The following is an 18,251-nucleotide window of genomic DNA, read 5'->3' on the forward strand; positions in this document are numbered from 1 at the left end:
AAGATTTAGATGTTGTTCAGTCGGAACTTCTTTTGAAAATTGACTAATATTTAAATCAATAAGACTGACAAGATCTTTCTTCCAAGGGGAAAGATTTTCAAAAACCACTTTCTCCACATTTAAACTAGAGAAACTGTTTTTAATCATGGAGCAAATTCTAAATAACTGAGATGGTATCTTCTTTCTTTGCACAGATGTTGAATTATCAGATGAATTTATTTCATTTCAATCAAAATATGACTCTCAATTCAGATCTACTCCAGTTGATTTATTTGGAAAAGAAGTTGAGACTCTTTTTTTAATTGAATGATTGTGATATAACTTCATAACTCTGAGAGCATAATTCATATAGATTATATCAAATCTCACTTGTGGTGGTGATAGAGAGGCTTCAATCTCCATGGCTTTAATTGAAGAGGTTTTAAATACTTTCAATATTTTTCTTAAAGCTGAATTTTGAAGCTTTTGAAACCTCTCTACAAAACTCTTTTGATTTTTCTATCATATTTAAACTGCAAAGTCTGAAACAGAGGTTATACAAGCAATATATAATTGTCTCATTGTGTAATGTGACGGCGCCGAGGCGATTGCTACTCGGCAGCGGCACAGAGGAGGATGGTATATAATGGGAAGCCTTATGGGTGGGCTTGATTATCTCGCTTGAACCGCGAACTCGTAGAATACTATACAAATACTGAACTACCAGAGGTACTCGGCACACTATGAATATTGTATGAGGACAGTGGTAACTCTGGTATCTTATTGTCAAAAGATAAAAGACGAATCGCTGGCTCCTGGAATAGAGAGCCAGCATCTAGCTATTCTATATAGACAACGGGCAGCCATCCTCCCCTCACTCTATAAGCGAGGGTAGCCGAAGCAACTCCGCAGTGGCGCTGCATTGATCTGCCAGAAGGAATCCAGACCCCGTATAGAAACAGGATTCTCATATCTCATCAATCGGATCCTCTTCTATTGCATCCGAATGATGTCATAGGGTGGTTGGAAACCGGTTCGGACACCTGCGTGACGTTATGGGATAGATGGGATTATCTGAGGGGAAGCGATGGGCCGTGTGGAGCCGTCACGGGGCCTTGGCACAACCAAGGGTGTGACAATGCCCTCCCCTTTAAAGGCATAGTCCCGATGCCTCAAGATTACCGGATTGGGAATTATCTTTGTTGTGTAGCAACGGTTGCCAACCGCTTTGGCAGCGCGCGCGCTGCGCGGCATAAAGGAATGGGTGAGTCTTATTCGACGTGATTCTTCTGCTGAATGCGCAGTCCTTCTTTTTCTCCCCCCCCCTGGTCTGCAATAGTGAGTGCATGGGAACGTCGTCCTTGGAAGACAGTAAGGGGGCTTATTCTGATGTTTTCTAGTGGGTAAAAAACGTCTACGTGGTGCAGCTGCGGCCTCTGTCGCGGCCAAAAGGGCCAGGTTGGAGGCGGAGGCGGAGACACCTAGCAGCTGTGGGGGTTCTGCTCCTCCCCCCCTGCCGCTGTCACACCGCCCCCCCCCGCCAATCAACAGGGCGATGTATGACCCCGCATGGTCGTTCGGAGAGGACCTCAGGGAGAGCTTGGTTCCGGGGACAGCGGCTCAAATGAGTCCAGTCCGTAGTTCCCCTCTTGCAGAGCGCCCGAGCCCTGCTCAGGGTGCCTGTGGGTCGGGTCCGCAGGGTTCCTTTGTTTTCTCCTTGTGGGGAAACCCCGGTGCGGCGCCTGGCTGGCACCGCTACCTGCCTTCGCTGCGCCAAGCAGCTTCGAGAAGGGGGGATCCTTTGCACCCGCCCCTCCGCACATTCACGCTGTTTCCGTTGCGTGAAAAATAACGACACCTGCCTTCCTGTACGTACTGCTCCTTCTGTAACGGCGCCGTGCCGGTTCTGACAAGGCGTATAGGTGCCAAAGCAGTACAGGGCCAAAGTTGTGGATCTCCAGGCGTTGGCGGATTCCGTCCGTTCTGGGGAGGTTCCCAAGGCCCGTCTGGAGAAGGAGGCGAAAGCGTGGGTCTCCGAGGTGGAAAAACACTTCAGAATGGCCGGCCCTAAGAAGAAGGGGTCGGCCGGCGCCGCCGTTGGAAGCGCCACGGAGACAAATCGTTTGTTGGAGAGGATCTCGCTCCAATTGGAGCAGGTGACTGAGGTGCTTTGCAAATTGGTAAGTTGACACTTTGTTGTACTTTCCTACACCCCCCTGCGGCGCCGCAGCGCTAACTCCACGGCAGGCAAAGGTGCCGGTGCCAGGGACTCCGTCGGTGGAGGAGGAGTTCGGTGGGGGTGAGGTGGTGGAAGAATGAGGCCTTCAGGTGTTTTCTTCGATCTTCGTGGGCTTCGGCCCTTATAGAATAATAGCGACCCTCAGGCCAAATAAAATTGCATTAATTGTTGGTTCTTCATATCCCTTTTTTCCTTCCTACCGCTCTGAGATCTTTGAGCTGCGTAACCTCATTAAACTCCTAAAAACCCCTAGGGAAAAATAGGAGAAGAGTGTTACAGCGTCTTCGAGGCACCGGCTCACCACCGCGAGATCATCTCTAAAAAACCCTTTGGGAAAAAGAAGAAGTCTCAAGCAGCAGCTCTTGCCTAACCACACCTCCGACGTGCAGCGGGGCGGTCTCTACTAGCCACCTCATATTTTGCGATCTCTTCCTCGGCATTCTCTAAATGCTCAAGCGGTTCCCATGAGTTCTCGGATGATGGATAACCTTCCCATTTGACAAGGTATTGAACTTTGTTGTAGTGCATTCGTTTGTCCAATATTCCTTCTACAAGATATTCGGTATTACCCTCAATCTCGACGCCATCCGGCCGAGGCGGCTCCGCCCCGGGTCGTTGCTTATAGGGTTCCAAATAGGAAATGTGGAAGACAGGATGGATAGATTTGAATCCTGAGGTTAGTTTCAACTCATATGCCTGCTTACCCACTACCCTTATTATCGGGAAAGGTCCCAACCATCGCTCACTGAGCTTCTTGCACGGTCTCGTCGTCTTGATGTTCTTTGCTGAAAGTAACACTTGATCCCCTATTGAGAACTTCATTGGAAGGTGTTTTCGATTATAGTATTCCGCCTGTCGCTCCTGGGCGCGGCGGATGCTTTTCGCCGCCTCCCCGTGGATTCTATCCAGAAGCTCCAATCTAGCTTTTACTTCTGGCACCGAGGGGTACTCTGTCCCACGATCCCGTTCGACATTCCGACTGTCTATCCCCCCCTTTAGGACGTCGTCCGCGACGTCACTAGGTAATGAAGGATTATACCCATAACAAGCATAAAAGGGGGACACTTTTAAGGTTGCATTCTTTGCATTGTTATATGCGAATTCGGCGGTCGGAAGGTGTCTAGGCCAGTCATTCTGATGATATGAACAGAACGCCCGAAGATGGTGTTCTAATGTCTGATTCTGACGTTCAGTCTGGCCATCTGTCTGAGGATGGAACGCGGTGCTGAGGAGGCGCCTTATCGTAAGGTGATAGCAAAAGGCCGACCAGTATTTACTGGTGAAAAGGGATCCTCGGTCTGACACTAACGATTTCGGAGAACCGTGATCACGAATGATGGCATCTAGAAACAGGTTAGCCAATTCAGGGGCTTTAACCTTCTTGTGGGTAGGGATATATTTGGCCATCTTCGTAAAGCGGTCGACAATAACTAGAATTGAGTCATATCCTTTGACTCTTGTCGACTTCGGCAGGTCAACTATGAAATCCATCGATAGATCCTGCCATGGGCCCTTTGGAACAGGCAGTGGCGCCAACTCGCCATATTGCTTGTGCCGCGGAACCTTTATCCTCTGGCAGACATCACAAGTTTCAACATACTCCTTGACATCTGTCCGAAGCTTGTCCCAAACGTACTTACGTCTCAGGAGCTCTTCAGTCTTCTCTAATCCGAAGTGCCCAGCATGGGGATCATCGTGATGAATCCTCAATAACTCCTGGCGCACCGCCCTGCTACGAGGGACAAAGACTGAACCATTTAGCAGTAGGAGTCCACATTCCCCTAGTTGCCAGCGACTTGGTTCCTCGGCGGCACCGCCCCGCTCAGGGCTTGCCCCTTCCAAGTTCGACCCGGATCCTTCCTCCTTCAACTTCTGGATTCGAGCCGCAGTAAGGGCGTCCCCCTGCTGCAACTCACCAATGAATTCTAGAAGCCGTTGGGTTGGAAGGTTGTAGACCGTTTCGTCTTCCGCCAATTCAATGGCAGCAAAACGTGGCACGAGAAGTTCATGACCTTCAGTGCCAGTCCCCTGCGGGGACCCGAGTTCTCCTCCACCTGTATAGGGTCGCGCAGCTGCCTTACCGGCGCCGTTCCCAAGCTTTAGAGAACCCCAACCCCCTGCAGCCAGTTTCTTCTGCAGTGATGGTAGAGGTCCCTTTGTAGGATCCTCATCCCCATCAACGATATCATAATCGGGTCGCCTTGATGGCGCATCGGCGGGGTTAAGCCGACCTGGACGGTATCGGATAAAGAAATCATACTCCGAAAGCAGCTCCGCCCACCTGGCTTGACGTCCTGTCAAGCTCTTTGTTGTCAAGAAGTAACGCAAATTTGCATGGTCGGTGAGAACTTGCACCGGATACTTGCAACCTTGAAGGTAGTGTCGCCAAATCTTAAAGGATTCAACTATTGCCAACATCTCTTGATCATGAGTATCATACCTTCTTTGCGTGAGCGATAGCTTCTTGGAGAAGAAGGCCACTGGTCTCCATTCACGGCGCCTTGTAGGTTCTGTGAAAAAGCCTTCTCCTACAGGCATTCCATTGCCTGTATCTCCAGAGGTTATTAACCCCCGATCCTTCCAACGTTGGAAAGTCTCCGGTGTCAACTGCGAAAAGATTCCGCAGACACCATTCCCAGATGCATCAGTTTCACACTGACTGGGTAGGCCGGGGTCGAAGTGATTTAACATCGTGGCATCTGCAAAAGCTTGCTTCAATTCTTCAAACGCCCTCACAGCGTCTTGGGTAAGGATAAACGGTCCCGTTTTCCTGCCTTTAACACTTCCCTTTAACAAATCTGTAAGGGGGGCAGCAATCCGCGAATACGCATAGATGAACCGTCTATAGAAATTCGCGAACCCTAGGAATACCTGCACCTCGCGGTACGTGCGCGGCGCCGGCCAGTCCTCGATGGCGGAGACCCGGCTCCTGTCCATTGAAATGCCATCAACCCCAACAATATAACCTAAGAAATCAATCTCCTGTGTGTAGAACGAGCATTTCTCAGTGTTCGCATAGAGCTGGTGTTGCTTCAAGCGATCCAACACCTCCCGAACGTGGGTATCATGTTCTTTTTCCGTTTTCGAGAAGATTAGGATGTCGTCCAAGTATACTATGCAGGAGACATCGACAAGGCCCCGCAGCGCCTCATTTATGTAGGCCTGGAAGGTGGCCGGAGCGTTGCAAAGACCAAAAGGCAAAACGAGATATTCAAAATTGCCGTACTTGGTACGAAAAGCTGTCTTCCAAATGTCGTTTTCGTTAACCCTTATTCTATGATAGGCGTCCCGTATGCCAATCTTCGAGAACACCCTTGCTCCGGATAATCGATCGATCATCTCATCAATTAATGGTAGTGGATAGCGATCCTTAACCGTCACCTTATTGAGGCCCCTGTAGTCTACGCAGAGGCGCAGCCTACCGTCCTTCTTGGGCACGAATAGTATAGGTGCCCCCGCTGGACTCTTCGATGGGCGTATCCAGTTCTTTGACTGCGCTTCTTCAAGATATTTGCGCAGAACGTCCAATTCCTTTACTGACAAATTGTAAAGGGGTCCGTACGGCGCTGTCGCGCCCTCTTCAAGATGGATCTTATGTCGCACTTTGGTATCAGGAAACTTCGCTGCTTCCTTTTCTGAAAAAACGTCCTTGTAATCTGTGAAGAGACGTTGCGTTCGTCCGCCTTCAGTGGCAGACATCACTGCTAATCTGGCAGTGAGGGTGGCGGCTTCTCCGCCTGCCTCCAAGTCCAAGTCACCTGCTACACAGTATATCGACTCAATCTTATCCTCGAGATTCTTCCGATGGAACTCTTCGGGTTCCTCTATAGCTGCCTCTTCGTCGGTGAGGCGGTACCGCCACGCCTGAGTGACCTAGTCGATGAGAGGATTGTTTTCTCTCAACCACGGGAGACCTAGGATGACGTCCTCATCTATGATGTTGACAGCGTGGAGGAGCAGACTGCTCCCCTTGGAGGTTCCTTCAGAGTCCGTGGCCTCACACTTTGTTTGAATGATGCCGAATCGGTGGCATTTTGTTCCATCTGTAAACTTTGCGTGGCCCGGCGGACCTATCTTTTTCCAACCCTTCATGAGTGAAAAGGAATAGGATATGAAGTTAGCGTCCGCCTCGGAGTCGACTAGGCACCTCACTGGCACCTCCCCTCATGGGGTATTCATCTTCAAGGTTACATGGACTCGGAGTCGTGAGGATTGTCAATCCTCCTTGGGTCTTTCCTTTTTATCTTCAGTGGATACATTTGCCAGAAGGGGAGTCGTCTTCGAGGAGGTATCTCCTCGGTTCCTTCCCTTCTTCGACTTACGGCAATCACTGGCAAAATGGCCTGAGATTCCGCAGTTAAAACAAAGGTTGTTATCCAGTCTATTTTGGCGTTCCTTTGCAGTAAGTGAAGAACTGGAACGCTTTGAGTTCTTCTTTGCATCATCCGCACCGGAGCCGTCATGGCGCCGTTTTGATCCTGTTGTCGGTTGCTTTGAGGGAGTCTTGTCCCCCTTCTTCTCATGGTGTTGATTATTCAAATAGATTCGAGAAGCCAGGTTGACAAGCTCGGTGCGATTGGTGGGCGGACTTTGATATTGCGATATCGTCGTCCGCACCTTATGAGTCAGCTTCGCGAGGTAAAGCTGCGTTTTCAATAGATTCAAATCGTCAGACAGTTCCTCCCAATATTCTTCGAATCTTGCATTGAAATCGGAAGGATTCTCGTCGTCTCGTTGACGTAGTGAGTTGAACCGCTGCGCCGCTGTGAAGGCGCGGTTACGGTGGTCTTCAATCTGGTCCAGAAGGAAGTTCTTGAATTCTTCCCATGTCATGGCAGCATTGCTACGCTCAAGCTCCCTTTCCTTGGTCGCCCATGTAGTTGCAGTGGTGCCTTCGAGGAGGCTCGCGGCGTATATGACTCGTACCTCATGAGTATTAAACTGGCTCAGGTTAAGGCGGAATTTCCGTTCAAGGGCTCTCGTGAAGCTGTGGAATTCAGACAGCGTCTTGCCCTTGTAATTCGGCGGATCTCCAACCTTGATCCCTTTATCTCCATGGTAGACATAGGAGTGTAGGGGCCGCGGCGGTGGCAGGGCGGCTGGAGGGCCCATGCCAAGGTGAGCGGCGGGTTCAGGAATCTCAGATTCCTGCCGGGGTAGAGGTGTACGCGCTCTAGGGGACGACGTGGAGGCTCCCCCAGAGGGTGCAGTCCCAGCACGGGTGCGTGGGGCCATATCGATCAATAGAGCTCGACTGATTCAAACGTGTAACCAGGTCGAGCGATTCGAATTGTAATGTGACGGCGCCGAGGCGATTGCTACTCGGCAGCGGCACAGAGGAGGATGGTATATAATGGGAAGCCTTATGGGTGGGCTTGATTATCTCGCTTGAACCGCGAACTCGAAGAATAATATACAAATACTGAACTACCAGAGGTACTCGGCACACTATGAATATTGTATGAGGACAGTGGTAACTCTGGTATCTTATTGTCAAAAGATAAAAGACGAATCGCTGGCTCCTGGAATAGAGAGCCAGCATCTAGCTATTCTATATAGACAACGGGCAGCCATCCTCCCCTCACTCTATAAGCGAGGGTAGCCGAAGCAACTCCGCAGTGGCGCTGCATTGATCTGCCAGAAGGAATCCAGACCCCGTATAGAAACAGGATTCTCATATCTCATCAATCGGATCCTCTTCTATTGCATCCGAATGATGTCATAGGGTGGTTGGAAACCGGTTCGGACACCTGCGTGACGTTATGGGATAGATGGGATTATCTGAGGGGAAGCGATGGGCCGTGTGGAGCCGTCACGGGGCCTTGGCACAACCAAGGGTGTGACACATTGCTTGAAAAGACAAGCCTCTCTCAGTATTTGAAAGTTTTAAAATACTGTTTAAAATTCCTTCAGCACTTGCAATTTTGATCTGAATATGAGATTTAAAATTTAACTGAGAATCTAATCAGACATTAAGCCTTCTAACTGAATTTTTTGATTTAATTGAATGATTTAAAAGCTTAACTTCAGTATCTCTTTCTCTGAAATTTGAATAAAAGTGAATTAATTCAGTTTTATTCATATTAAAAACAATGTTTTTTGATTTTGCTTTTTCAATCATTTCAGTTGCTGTTTGCTCAATCAAATTGCAGCTATTTACAACTGATTCTGAGCTCACAACTAGACTCAAATCATCCACATAGCTTGAAGTTCTCACCATAATTGCCATTTGTCTATCACTAAACAGAAATTTGATAAATATAGCAAATAAAATGAGTGAAACTGAGGAACTCTGAGGCACTCCTATCTCAATATCTGTTATATCTTGTCTCATTCCATCAAAAAGCAACTGAATAGTTTTTTTTGACATGAAATATATAACTCATTTAATGAGAGACTTTGACATTCTCAGTTTTATCAAAGTTTTAATCATTTGAGAAAGTGTAATACAATCAAATATTGCATATGTTAAATTGACTTTGTATATTAGCTTATTCTTAAGTTGAAAAATCCTGGAGTATTTCAGGTAGATGTCATAGTCACTAACTGCATACATTTATAATGGAAGAATAATAATAATATATCTTTTATACTTTTGAGCAATATATTTAAAAGTAATCACTAAAAAATGTATTGCAATATCAGTATTAGAAGTCATCTTGGTAAACAATTTAATAAAAAGAGAAAAAAAAATATCATCTGCAGATTTGAACATATTTATGATGAAACAGATTTGTGGGAAATTCAAATTGGTGGTGTTATACAGTGCCTTGGCGGGCAAGAACTTCTGACATGAACCTGTACAGCACGCATGGCCATGTAGCCGCGCGCTTATTTAAGCTTCTGGAAAGTTTCTGACAGGAATCAAAAGCAGCACCAACTTCAGAGGGAATTCATCTATGCGCTCGGATTGTTGGACAGAAATACCATGCTTGGCCTAACGGCATATGCAAGCAGCAGCGAAGATGAAGCCGAAAGCAGCCCTTCATTAACATTACAAAAGATCACTGTGCGTCGCCCTGAATATCTGGTACCGGCCAACTGACATCCTAACCAGTGTGTATAGCAACCAGCGAATTTTTCAGCAGATACAGCGGCTCAGATTACAGGTTTGCTCCATTTATACCTATGTTTTGCCCAGTTGTACTGTGACGTATCTAATATTATTCGTCTAACAGAAAACGGACCATTTGTTTTTCAAGAACCTATTCCAACAGCTACCGCTGCTAGCATCGAAGAAGACGATATACCTCTAATTGGGCCCTTTCAGCCCTCTCAGCTCCCCTCTCCCACAAATGATAATAACATCGTGCCCCAACTGCTATCTCGTAAATCCTCCCCATTCTCCACCAACCGCGCCCTACTCCGCGACATGACCCTCCCCCCGGTTCCCAATCTCGACATTCCCCCTTCACCGCCAGTCTCCCCAAATCCAACTGCAAACCAGAAATTTGCCCATTTCCTCTCTATAAAAAGACAGGGCGTCCATTTTAACGAGAAGCTTGCCAACTCCTCCTCCTTACGAAATCCTAGCTTACTCACCAAATTAATGGAACACGCTGGTATCGATGCACAGGCGCAGTATGCCACATCCCTGCCGAAAGAGCTGTGGGACCCCGTCGGGATGCTTCCGCCATGGGGGTATAAGGAGGAGTTGCTGAAAAACCAGCAGGAGATACGACGGAAGATTGAGGAGAAGAAAGCCTTGGGACCAAGGGAAGCTATAGAATTTGTGTCTGGTAGCGGAAGGGTCGGGGCCAGTTTGTCGGGGGATTCGAGTCTGGAAGGGACAACGTCCAGTGCAAAGGCGAAGCCCAGTGCTGCCGAAAGGGTAATGGCGGGGCTCAGTAGGGAGAGAACGAGCTCACCGATGAATACCGACAGGGATCGCGGAAAGAGGACGACAGATTTAGAGCGGCGGCCGAGGAGGAAACGATCGCGGTCTAGATAATGGAGGGATTGTTTTGGCCATATACATACATTGCTCACCTTCCTTGTTTCAATAAGAGGGACTTTATTTATGGGTGGCCCTTATGATGGTTTTATATATAAACATTATCTACGTTATGGCTGCACGTGGAGTAACTGGATGGAAGTGTTATAAGGACTTTTTCCTCGGGACAACGGATCACATGGAGCAACGTCAGGTCAGGTCACATACAGTGTTTTTTATCGTTTTTTAAATATTTTTACGTAAATCATCTTTCGATTCTCTCAGAATAACCTCTTTCTGCTTCATTTTTTGTTTTGCTTGGTCGGGCGCTGCCAAGCTTCATAAATAAGCGCGGCGCTTGCTGACTGAGCTTCTTTGACGCAACCAATTTGTTGACTGATTCGAGCAACCTCTCAGCACAGTATCAACAACTCTCTTCTACTACGCCTATATATCTCTACAATTCCAAAACCAGAGATCTCACTGCAGTAGCAGTTCCGCATCGACCCACCATGAACCACTTCCCCCAAGCATGGGGACGAGTGAGCAACTTCCTGTCTAAGTTGACTATCGTTTACATAGAAACTAACTGCTTTTCTCACATATCCGAAGCCCAGGAACGACGTCTACGGCTCTTACGACCATTCGTATCTCCAAACCTCCGCTCCTCAGACACATACACAGTCACCGAAAGTAACAGGAACATCAGTAATCGCCGTCAAGTTCAACGGCGGCGTAGCAATTGCAACAGATAATTTAGGTACCACAACCTCATGCTCTCATTCTTTATTCCCCAATGGCGCCTGGACGTATCCCTAAACTAAACATTATATAGCATCTTACGGTTCCCTCGCCCGGTTCACGGACATAAAACGCCTACGTTCCTTCGACAATTCCACCGTCCTTGGTTTTGGCGGCGACGTGTCCGATATGCAATACATCGACCGCGTCCTAAACTTCCTGAGTATCGAAGAAAACTACTCAACCTACGGCCATTCCCTCAACGCGCAGAACCTGCACACCTACTTATCGAAAATGATGTACAGGCGACGGTCGGAATTCAACCCTCTGTGGAATGTCATCCTCGTTGCAGGCTTTGACAGCGAGGAGAAGCCCTTCCTCAGCTCCGTCGATCTGCTGGGCAACACATACTCTGCGCCGCATCTGGCTACGGGATTCGGAGCGCATCTGGCCATCCCAGTATTGCGGAGGCTGTTTCCGGAGGAGGTCCCACTGGAGAATGTCCAAGAGGAGCAGGCGGTTAGGTCGCTGAAGGAATGTATGAAGGTGTTGTTCTATCGTGATGCGAGAAGTACTGATCGGTACTCGATTGCAGTGGTGAAGAAGGATGGAGTGGAGATGAAGGAAAATGAACGGTTGGAGGACCAGAGCTGGGCATTTGCGGAAAGTGTTATAGGGTATGGAAGGGCAACTAATTGAACTGAGTAACGTGTTGGGGGAGATGAAATGATGGATGGGACGGGGCTGAGACAGGTTGAGACGGGGTTTCTGATCTTATTTCCTTAAGATGTTGATTTGTACTTGATTCGAGCTTTTCTGTTTTGAAGAATCTTTATTTGGTCTCGTTCTATGTGGGCATATGGGCTGTCTCTAGATCTACTGATGCTCTTTGCTGGGGCTAGATGTCTTAATCCCTCTACGGCTGTGATACTGACTGCAAATCACTGTAACTGGCCTCCTCATGGAACCCGCTTCCTTCCTTCTTCCTTTGAAATTAACACCACATTACCGTGCATGGATTCATCTACATTACAGCCTAGCGGTATGACCCTCGAAAACAACTCTGTTCTGGCAAGTCCCCACGCCTTCAAGTGATACCTCAACCTTGTCACCATGCTTCAGCCATAGCGGCGGGTCCCTACCCATGCCTACCCCCTGAGGCCTAGAAATATCAGCACAAAAAGCGGTTAGCAAATCACAACCTACAACATTCCATAAGGACAATAGACACGGCGGAAAGGCGAAGTTGAAACGAGGAGCCAAAATAAAGACTCACGTCCCAGTAAAAATCAAATCGCCCGGCGCCAACGTACACCCCCTAGATAACCACGCAACGGCGCTCTTGACGCCAAAAATAAGATCTCTCGTCGAACTCTTCTGCACAACCATGCCATTTAACTTTGTCCCAATCCCCAAATCCCTCGCATCACCCAACACCTCCGTCGTCACAATTCCCGGCCCAAACGGCGCCCACCCATCAAATCCCTTCCCGATCCCCCACTGCCCGCCCCCGCGCTTCAGCTGCCACCCTCGATGTGAGACATCATTCCCCACGGCGTAGCCCAGCACATACTCCAGCGCCTCCTTTTCTGACACGTCACGACACTTCTTCCCCATAACAATCACCAATTCACACTCGTAGTCTACACCAGGGCACTCCTGCGCGATGCGGGGTATGGGGATATCATCCACCGGGCCCGCAAGGGCAGCTGGCGGTTTATAGAAAAGGACGGGATATTGGGGGATGGGCATGCTTGCTTCGGCGGCGTGTTGGGCATAGTTGAGGCCGAGACAGCGGATGGAGGAGATATCGTTCTGGGCCAGCGGGGAAAGCAGGCGTGAAATAGGCTTTGTAGTGCCTGTTAGGACTGGGGAGCGGAAGATGTCACCGGAGATGAGGCGGGCGGTGGTCGCTTGGGAGATGTCGGTGGTATTGGTTGGGAGGAGAGGGTCGCCATAGTAGATCCGGCCGTCTTGAGAAAGGAAGCGGATGAGGCGCTGGGCGTTGCGGCGTTAGTATTGGAACAATATGGGAGGGCCTGGCTTACCGAGAAGGGCGGCATGGTTGTTTCTTTTCTGTTCAGGTTTACTTTGACTTTATCTTTCTTTACTGTTTAGCTTCTAGGTCAATCGAGCCGGACTTGAGAGAATGTTTTTGCATGGATGAACAGGGAAGTTATATCTAGAGCGATATTTGTACCAGTATAATACTTATATAGATAAATAGATAAATATATGATAAGATACAAAATTATTTAATCCTGGACTTATATCCATTGCAATTCCTCTCCGGTTGGGCAAAAATATCTGCTCACTCCCCGTCCATTTGGAGCTCCGAAATTAGCGCTTTGATTTTACCGCGCGCTAAATAAATAGTTAACGGGGTTCCTTTTTCCTCCAGCAGCTGAGAAAAACAGTTGAACATCATTATTCTCTATGGATGAACCTGCATGGCATGCGTTAAATAACTAACTAAACCTCCCGCGCCCTTAAGTCTCAGCCTTGCTCAGCATTGTACACCAATTGCAAGCCAAATAGTTTCTCCACCATCCTCGGGATCCTGAAATGAAGAAGCTCTCCGGGCTGCAGCGGGAAGTGTGCTCTCTGTACAGACTCGCACTCCGGGAAATCAGGAAGAAGCCCAAGGTATGCATAATATTGTTGTGCTATTTAGCACAGCATATATTTACTGTTGTACAATAGAGATGCTAAAAGCCAATTGATCAATATATAGGAGTCTCAGGCAAACTTTAAGCAGCTCGCCAGGTATGTAGAGTCAGCCATATATCTTCATTACACCTGTACCAGTATGAATTATCTCAAACAATGACGTGCATCCAAGCTAACTGCAGCTACTTTTTGCATGGTGATTGTACAGACAGGAATTCCGCAAGAACATGAGCATCAGCAAAAAGGACTTCCCAGCCATCGAGTTCCTATTGCGGCGGGGTCAGCGCCAGATCGAGATGTATGCGTCTCCTCGGATCCGGAATGTTCTGCCGTGATGGCTTCCAAGGTTGTGTCATCAACCATCGCAATAGAGTTCGCCCCAGCACACTGTTCTGTTTCTTGTCCGAATATCTGGCTGAGAATTTGTAGGAGGATAACGTTGTTGTCAATTACTAAACTAACTACGCGAGAGCAATAATCGTGCCGCGCGCACCCACACCTGATGTGGGTGCGCCACACTGTAACGATAAAAACAGCGTAATGATAAAAATATCAACTTCTTCATTAATCAATCTTCAAATATTATAATATATCATCACCACCATGATCAATAAGATGGATGATATTGAAAAATGTATTCAGAATGCCATTGAAGTCTATAATGACAATCAAATACAAAAAATCCTACCTCTGATGTGCAAATTCAACATTCCTTATCGACATCTTTGAATGAAAATCAATAGAAGGAAAACATGCAATGCAAAAATTGCACTGAACAAGAAGCTTAGCAAGAGTCAGAAGAATGCATTGAAAGAGTGAATAATTTATATGAACAGAAATAATTACTCATTGAGTGTAAAGCAGATTCAAAATAATGTGAATCTCATTCTCTAACATTATCATATTGATTCTTCAATCTCCTCATTCATGGTCAGCAAGATGTAAATTTATTGATATATAAAAAGTTTGAATAAGTATAAAAGAGTGAAGCAGAAGACAATGAATTTGAAAAGAATTGTTATAAAGAATATTAATTATATCAAAATGTGATTTGATCATTTGAAAATTTTACTTCAAAAGTACACATTTCAAATCTGTAATATCTACAACCTTGATGAGATTAGCTTTCAAAAAGATTAAGAATGCAGAGAATGAGTTATTACTATTTTTAAAAACTTGAATTCAGTTATAACTTCATCATATTCTCAAGAATTGATCATTATAATTAAGTGTATTTCAGCAAATGATGAGGTATTAAATCTCTTCATCATCATAAAATTCAAAACTCATTTCGATGATTGATATACACAAAACAATCTACTGAGTGAATATACAATCACAATATTAGATACTGATTATATTAATGATGAGATTGACTTTGCTTGAATTCACCATTTTAATAACATTATTAAAAAATGTTAATAAAATAGTCATTGATTGCTGTTTCTTGATAATTATGAATCTCATCTCACTGAAGAATTTCTGCAATACTGCAATCTTCACAAGATTATTCTATATGAATTTCCTTCACATTCAACTTATATACTACAACTGTTAAATGAGGTGTCATTTCAGTAATATAAACATTATCATTTAAAGATGATTAATCAAGCTGCTCAATATAAATATGAGCAATATGAAAAACATCAGTTTCTATTGAATTTAATCAATGTCTGTAAAAAGACCTCTCAACTCTTCATTATTTAAATTGATTTCACAAATTGTAACATGTTGAGCCGCCTCAGTCATGTGACAACGTGACTAAGTATTCACGTGATCTCATAGTGTATTACATAGCTAGCTAGCTCCCACTCATTAATAACAAGCAACTACGTGTAAGCCTTCAACATAACATCATTTTTCTCAATCTGCAATTTATATTTGATAAATTAAATTCTAAGATTTCTGACTGCTCTGAGCTGCAGATATATGAAGAAAATAATTTTTTTTCTTTTCAATTAAATCATTTAATTACTGTTTTCTCACAATTATTCTCTCTGAAGACAATTGAGAAGCTACAACATCATATTCAAATAATAAAGAAAACAATGTAAAATATAAAGAATATACTCAATTTCAAATCATCTCATCTGAGCAATCAATTGCACAAGATTTTCCAAGGCAGTCTCATACAGGTGGAACTCAATGCTATAAAAAAGTATGAAATTGAAAGTTACTATTTTGCAGTCAAATATTGTAGCATCAAAAATACACATCAACAAATTCAAATAAAAAGTATACTCACTGTGAAAGATGCAAATAGAACGATCATGCAATGTAAGAAGAAGGAAGCTGAAAAACAATATTATAAAAGAGTCAAATATGTTGAAAAAGATTTGAAGAAAAATGCCACAGAATCAATTCAACAAGAGGTTAATGATATATATAAATGTTTAATGAATAATACTGCTACTACAGATGATATAGATAAATTAATTATTATAGATTAGCTACACAGCATTGAGATATTGATTTTTGAAATTCATATTATTCATATTTTTGTCATTACGCTGTTTTTATTGTTACGGTGTGGCGCAGGTGTGGGTGCGCGCGGCACGATTACAACCGTAATAGCATGTCGGCAGCTGAGGCAGTTATGTGCGGTGCGCTAGTCCGTGATAGGCAGCCTAGGGCCAACAGTATGTTGGGGGGCACGTGATAGAGTAGCCGTAGTACCCACTAACACGCCCCCGTGCTACGGCGCCGCCAATGCTCTGCTGCCCGGGGCCCCCCTTTGCTCAATTCTTCTAAAAATGCAATAACAATTAATTACAAGATTTGGATCCTGATTTCCTCTTTGAAAATAGATGACTGTACAGCAATAACTGTAAAAAACAGAATAACACAAGCAAAATTCTGTAATCTGCTGTACCACCATCATCTTCAACCTTCTTTGTCAATCTCCATTAACTCAATTCTTCTAACAAAGTCTTCAAAAGCAGGCCTTGCCAGCAGCTTGGTGAGGCCGTCAGCTATATTGGCTGTAGAACCAACATGTTCCATCATAATTTCACCTTTTTCAATCAAATCACAAAGGATATGATATCTAATCTCAATATGGTGCAATCTTCTTATTAAGAATTCTCCTTTCACTAGATCTATCGCCGCCTTGTTGTCAACTCACAGATGCAAGCATATCTTCACTTTTCCCTCTATCAATCCAGCATCATATAACATGTCATTCAATCAGATTACTTCGCATGCTGCCTCACTCACCGCGATATACTCTGCCTCAGTGGTTGATTTTGCAATCAAGGTCTGCTGTTGCGACTGCCACGAGATTGATGCTCCGTTTAGCAGGATAACATAACCTGTAGTTGACTTGTATTGAGGGTCCGCCCTTGCCCAATCCAAGTCACTGTACACAACAGAATTGAGTCCCTCAACCACCTCCTTCTTGTATAGGATACCGTGATCCTTCATTTTCTTGATGTAGCATAGAACATGCTTTAATGCCGCCCGCCCAGCATTCCTTGTGTGGACGTGAGTTGAAACATGAGAGGTAATTGACTGTGAATGCCAAATCTGGCCTGCTGCTTGATACCAAATACTGCAGTGATCCTAAACCTTGATGATATCTAGTAGCAGTAAAATCATCATCTAATCCGCTATCTTCATCTGGCAAGAATTCCAGGCGCATGCCGGCCACCATCAGCGTGCTGGCCGGGTTGACCTTGTCCATTCCAAAATCCTCAAGAATCTCATCGATATAACAGTTCTGGGTAACTGCTAAGTCGCCGTTCGCTTGATGTCTCACTTCCATCCCAAGGTAGGGCTTGTTCTCTTCGACATCCTTTGTCTCAACCCTTTTTGAAATCTCTGCCAGTACCCAGTCCGATTGCTGTTCTTGGGGTCCTGTTACCCGACAGTCATCGACGTGCAAGGTCAGGTAGATCTTGCGAGTAGGGTGATATAAGAATCCGCCATCGTACGGCGAGATCTTGAATCCTAGGGTGGTGAGGTGCTCCGTCGCAAGGAAATACCACACCCTCGCTGCTTGCTTCATTCCGTAAAGGCTCTGGCGGAGCAGACCAACTAAGCCCCCCCTGCCGTGCTTAACTCCCGTGGGCAGTTGCACATACACACAAAGTCGTACGCTGCGGTGGTATCAGGACCCACATCCCGGAGCTTATTCGCAATTTCAGCAGCGAAGGGGTGGAAGGCCAAGGCGATTGACTACGTCTCCGCGTTCCTGAACGGCATACTACCGCAGCACGAGATGGTGTATTAGCACGTTATTTCGCAGCTTTTTCGTAGCTTATAAGGGACATAACCTGTAGGAGGATAACGTTGTTGTCAATTACTAACCTCAATCCATTATGTTGGGGGGCACGTGATAGGGTAGCCGTAGTACCCACTACCTAGGTAACCTTGTATTAGGCCACTAGGGCAAAAGAGCTCAATCACCACCAAGCGCCGTCGTGGTATAGAGGGTACGAATCACCCAATCCAATCCCCCCAACACCTTGGAACAGAATTCATATCACGTGACTCTCTACCGAAGCTTCCAGCAGCAGCTCGCACCATCTCGAACCATCGCACGGTCTGTGACGTAGGGGCCGGTACCAGGGCAATGAGCAACTGCCGGCCATCTATATAAGCTCCCTGGCCATCCGGCAGAGATGGGCTGTTTTCTTTTTCCTCATAATCAAGACGAAATCCAAAACCAAACATCGATGATGATCAATT

General features: G+C 45.9%; 7 protein-coding genes across 7 annotated transcripts; 4 read left to right on the forward strand and 3 right to left on the reverse strand.

Annotated features, from left to right (window-relative positions):
• Positions 1-625: 625 nt before the first annotated feature.
• On the forward strand, positions 626-2,298 carry HCAG_04104 (predicted protein; the record flags this gene model as incomplete). The annotated part of the gene is made up of 5 exons (XM_001540214.1): positions 626-641; positions 998-1,243; positions 1,380-1,612; positions 1,902-2,159; positions 2,227-2,298. The coding sequence occupies 5 exons, from the start codon at positions 626-628 to the stop codon at positions 2,296-2,298; spliced, it is 825 nt and encodes a 274-aa protein (XP_001540264.1).
• A 286-nt stretch (positions 2,299-2,584) lies between these two features.
• HCAG_04105 (hypothetical protein) lies at positions 2,585-7,453 on the reverse strand (the record flags this gene model as incomplete). Its single annotated transcript, XM_001540215.1, has 3 exons — positions 2,585-6,082; positions 6,270-6,304; positions 6,541-7,453. 3 exons carry the CDS (start codon positions 7,451-7,453, stop codon positions 2,585-2,587), a joined length of 4,446 nt encoding a protein of 1,481 aa, XP_001540265.1.
• Positions 7,454-9,146: 1,693 nt separating this feature from the next.
• HCAG_04106 (conserved hypothetical protein) lies at positions 9,147-10,169 on the forward strand (the record flags this gene model as incomplete). The annotated part of the gene is made up of 3 exons (XM_001540216.1): positions 9,147-9,227; positions 9,285-9,327; positions 9,397-10,169. The coding sequence occupies 3 exons, from the start codon at positions 9,147-9,149 to the stop codon at positions 10,167-10,169; spliced, it is 897 nt and encodes a 298-aa protein (XP_001540266.1).
• Positions 10,170-10,663: 494 nt separating this feature from the next.
• Positions 10,664-11,591, forward strand: HCAG_04107 (proteasome component Pre4; the record flags this gene model as incomplete). Its single annotated transcript, XM_001540217.1, has 3 exons — positions 10,664-10,693; positions 10,764-10,911; positions 10,987-11,591. The coding sequence occupies 3 exons, from the start codon at positions 10,664-10,666 to the stop codon at positions 11,589-11,591; spliced, it is 783 nt and encodes a 260-aa protein (XP_001540267.1).
• A 330-nt stretch (positions 11,592-11,921) lies between these two features.
• Positions 11,922-12,955, reverse strand: HCAG_04108 (conserved hypothetical protein; the record flags this gene model as incomplete). Its single annotated transcript, XM_001540218.1, has 3 exons — positions 11,922-12,054; positions 12,169-12,890; positions 12,941-12,955. The coding sequence occupies 3 exons, from the start codon at positions 12,953-12,955 to the stop codon at positions 11,922-11,924; spliced, it is 870 nt and encodes a 289-aa protein (XP_001540268.1).
• Positions 12,956-13,457: 502 nt separating this feature from the next.
• Positions 13,458-13,897, forward strand: HCAG_04109 (predicted protein; the record flags this gene model as incomplete). Its single annotated transcript, XM_001540219.1, has 3 exons — positions 13,458-13,538; positions 13,627-13,658; positions 13,771-13,897. 3 exons carry the CDS (start codon positions 13,458-13,460, stop codon positions 13,895-13,897), a joined length of 240 nt encoding a protein of 79 aa, XP_001540269.1.
• A 2,058-nt stretch (positions 13,898-15,955) lies between these two features.
• On the reverse strand, positions 15,956-17,568 carry HCAG_04110 (predicted protein; the record flags this gene model as incomplete). Its single annotated transcript, XM_001540220.1, has 4 exons — positions 15,956-15,974; positions 16,243-16,309; positions 16,775-17,009; positions 17,107-17,568. The coding sequence occupies 4 exons, from the start codon at positions 17,566-17,568 to the stop codon at positions 15,956-15,958; spliced, it is 783 nt and encodes a 260-aa protein (XP_001540270.1).
• Between the last annotated feature and the right edge of the window lie 683 nt (positions 17,569-18,251).

The sequence above is a fragment of the Histoplasma capsulatum genome, genomic scaffold (genome assembly GCF_000149585.1).
Source record: "Histoplasma capsulatum NAm1 scaffold_4 genomic scaffold, whole genome shotgun sequence".
NCBI classification, from domain to species: Eukaryota; Fungi; Ascomycota; class Eurotiomycetes; order Onygenales; family Ajellomycetaceae; genus Histoplasma; species Histoplasma mississippiense.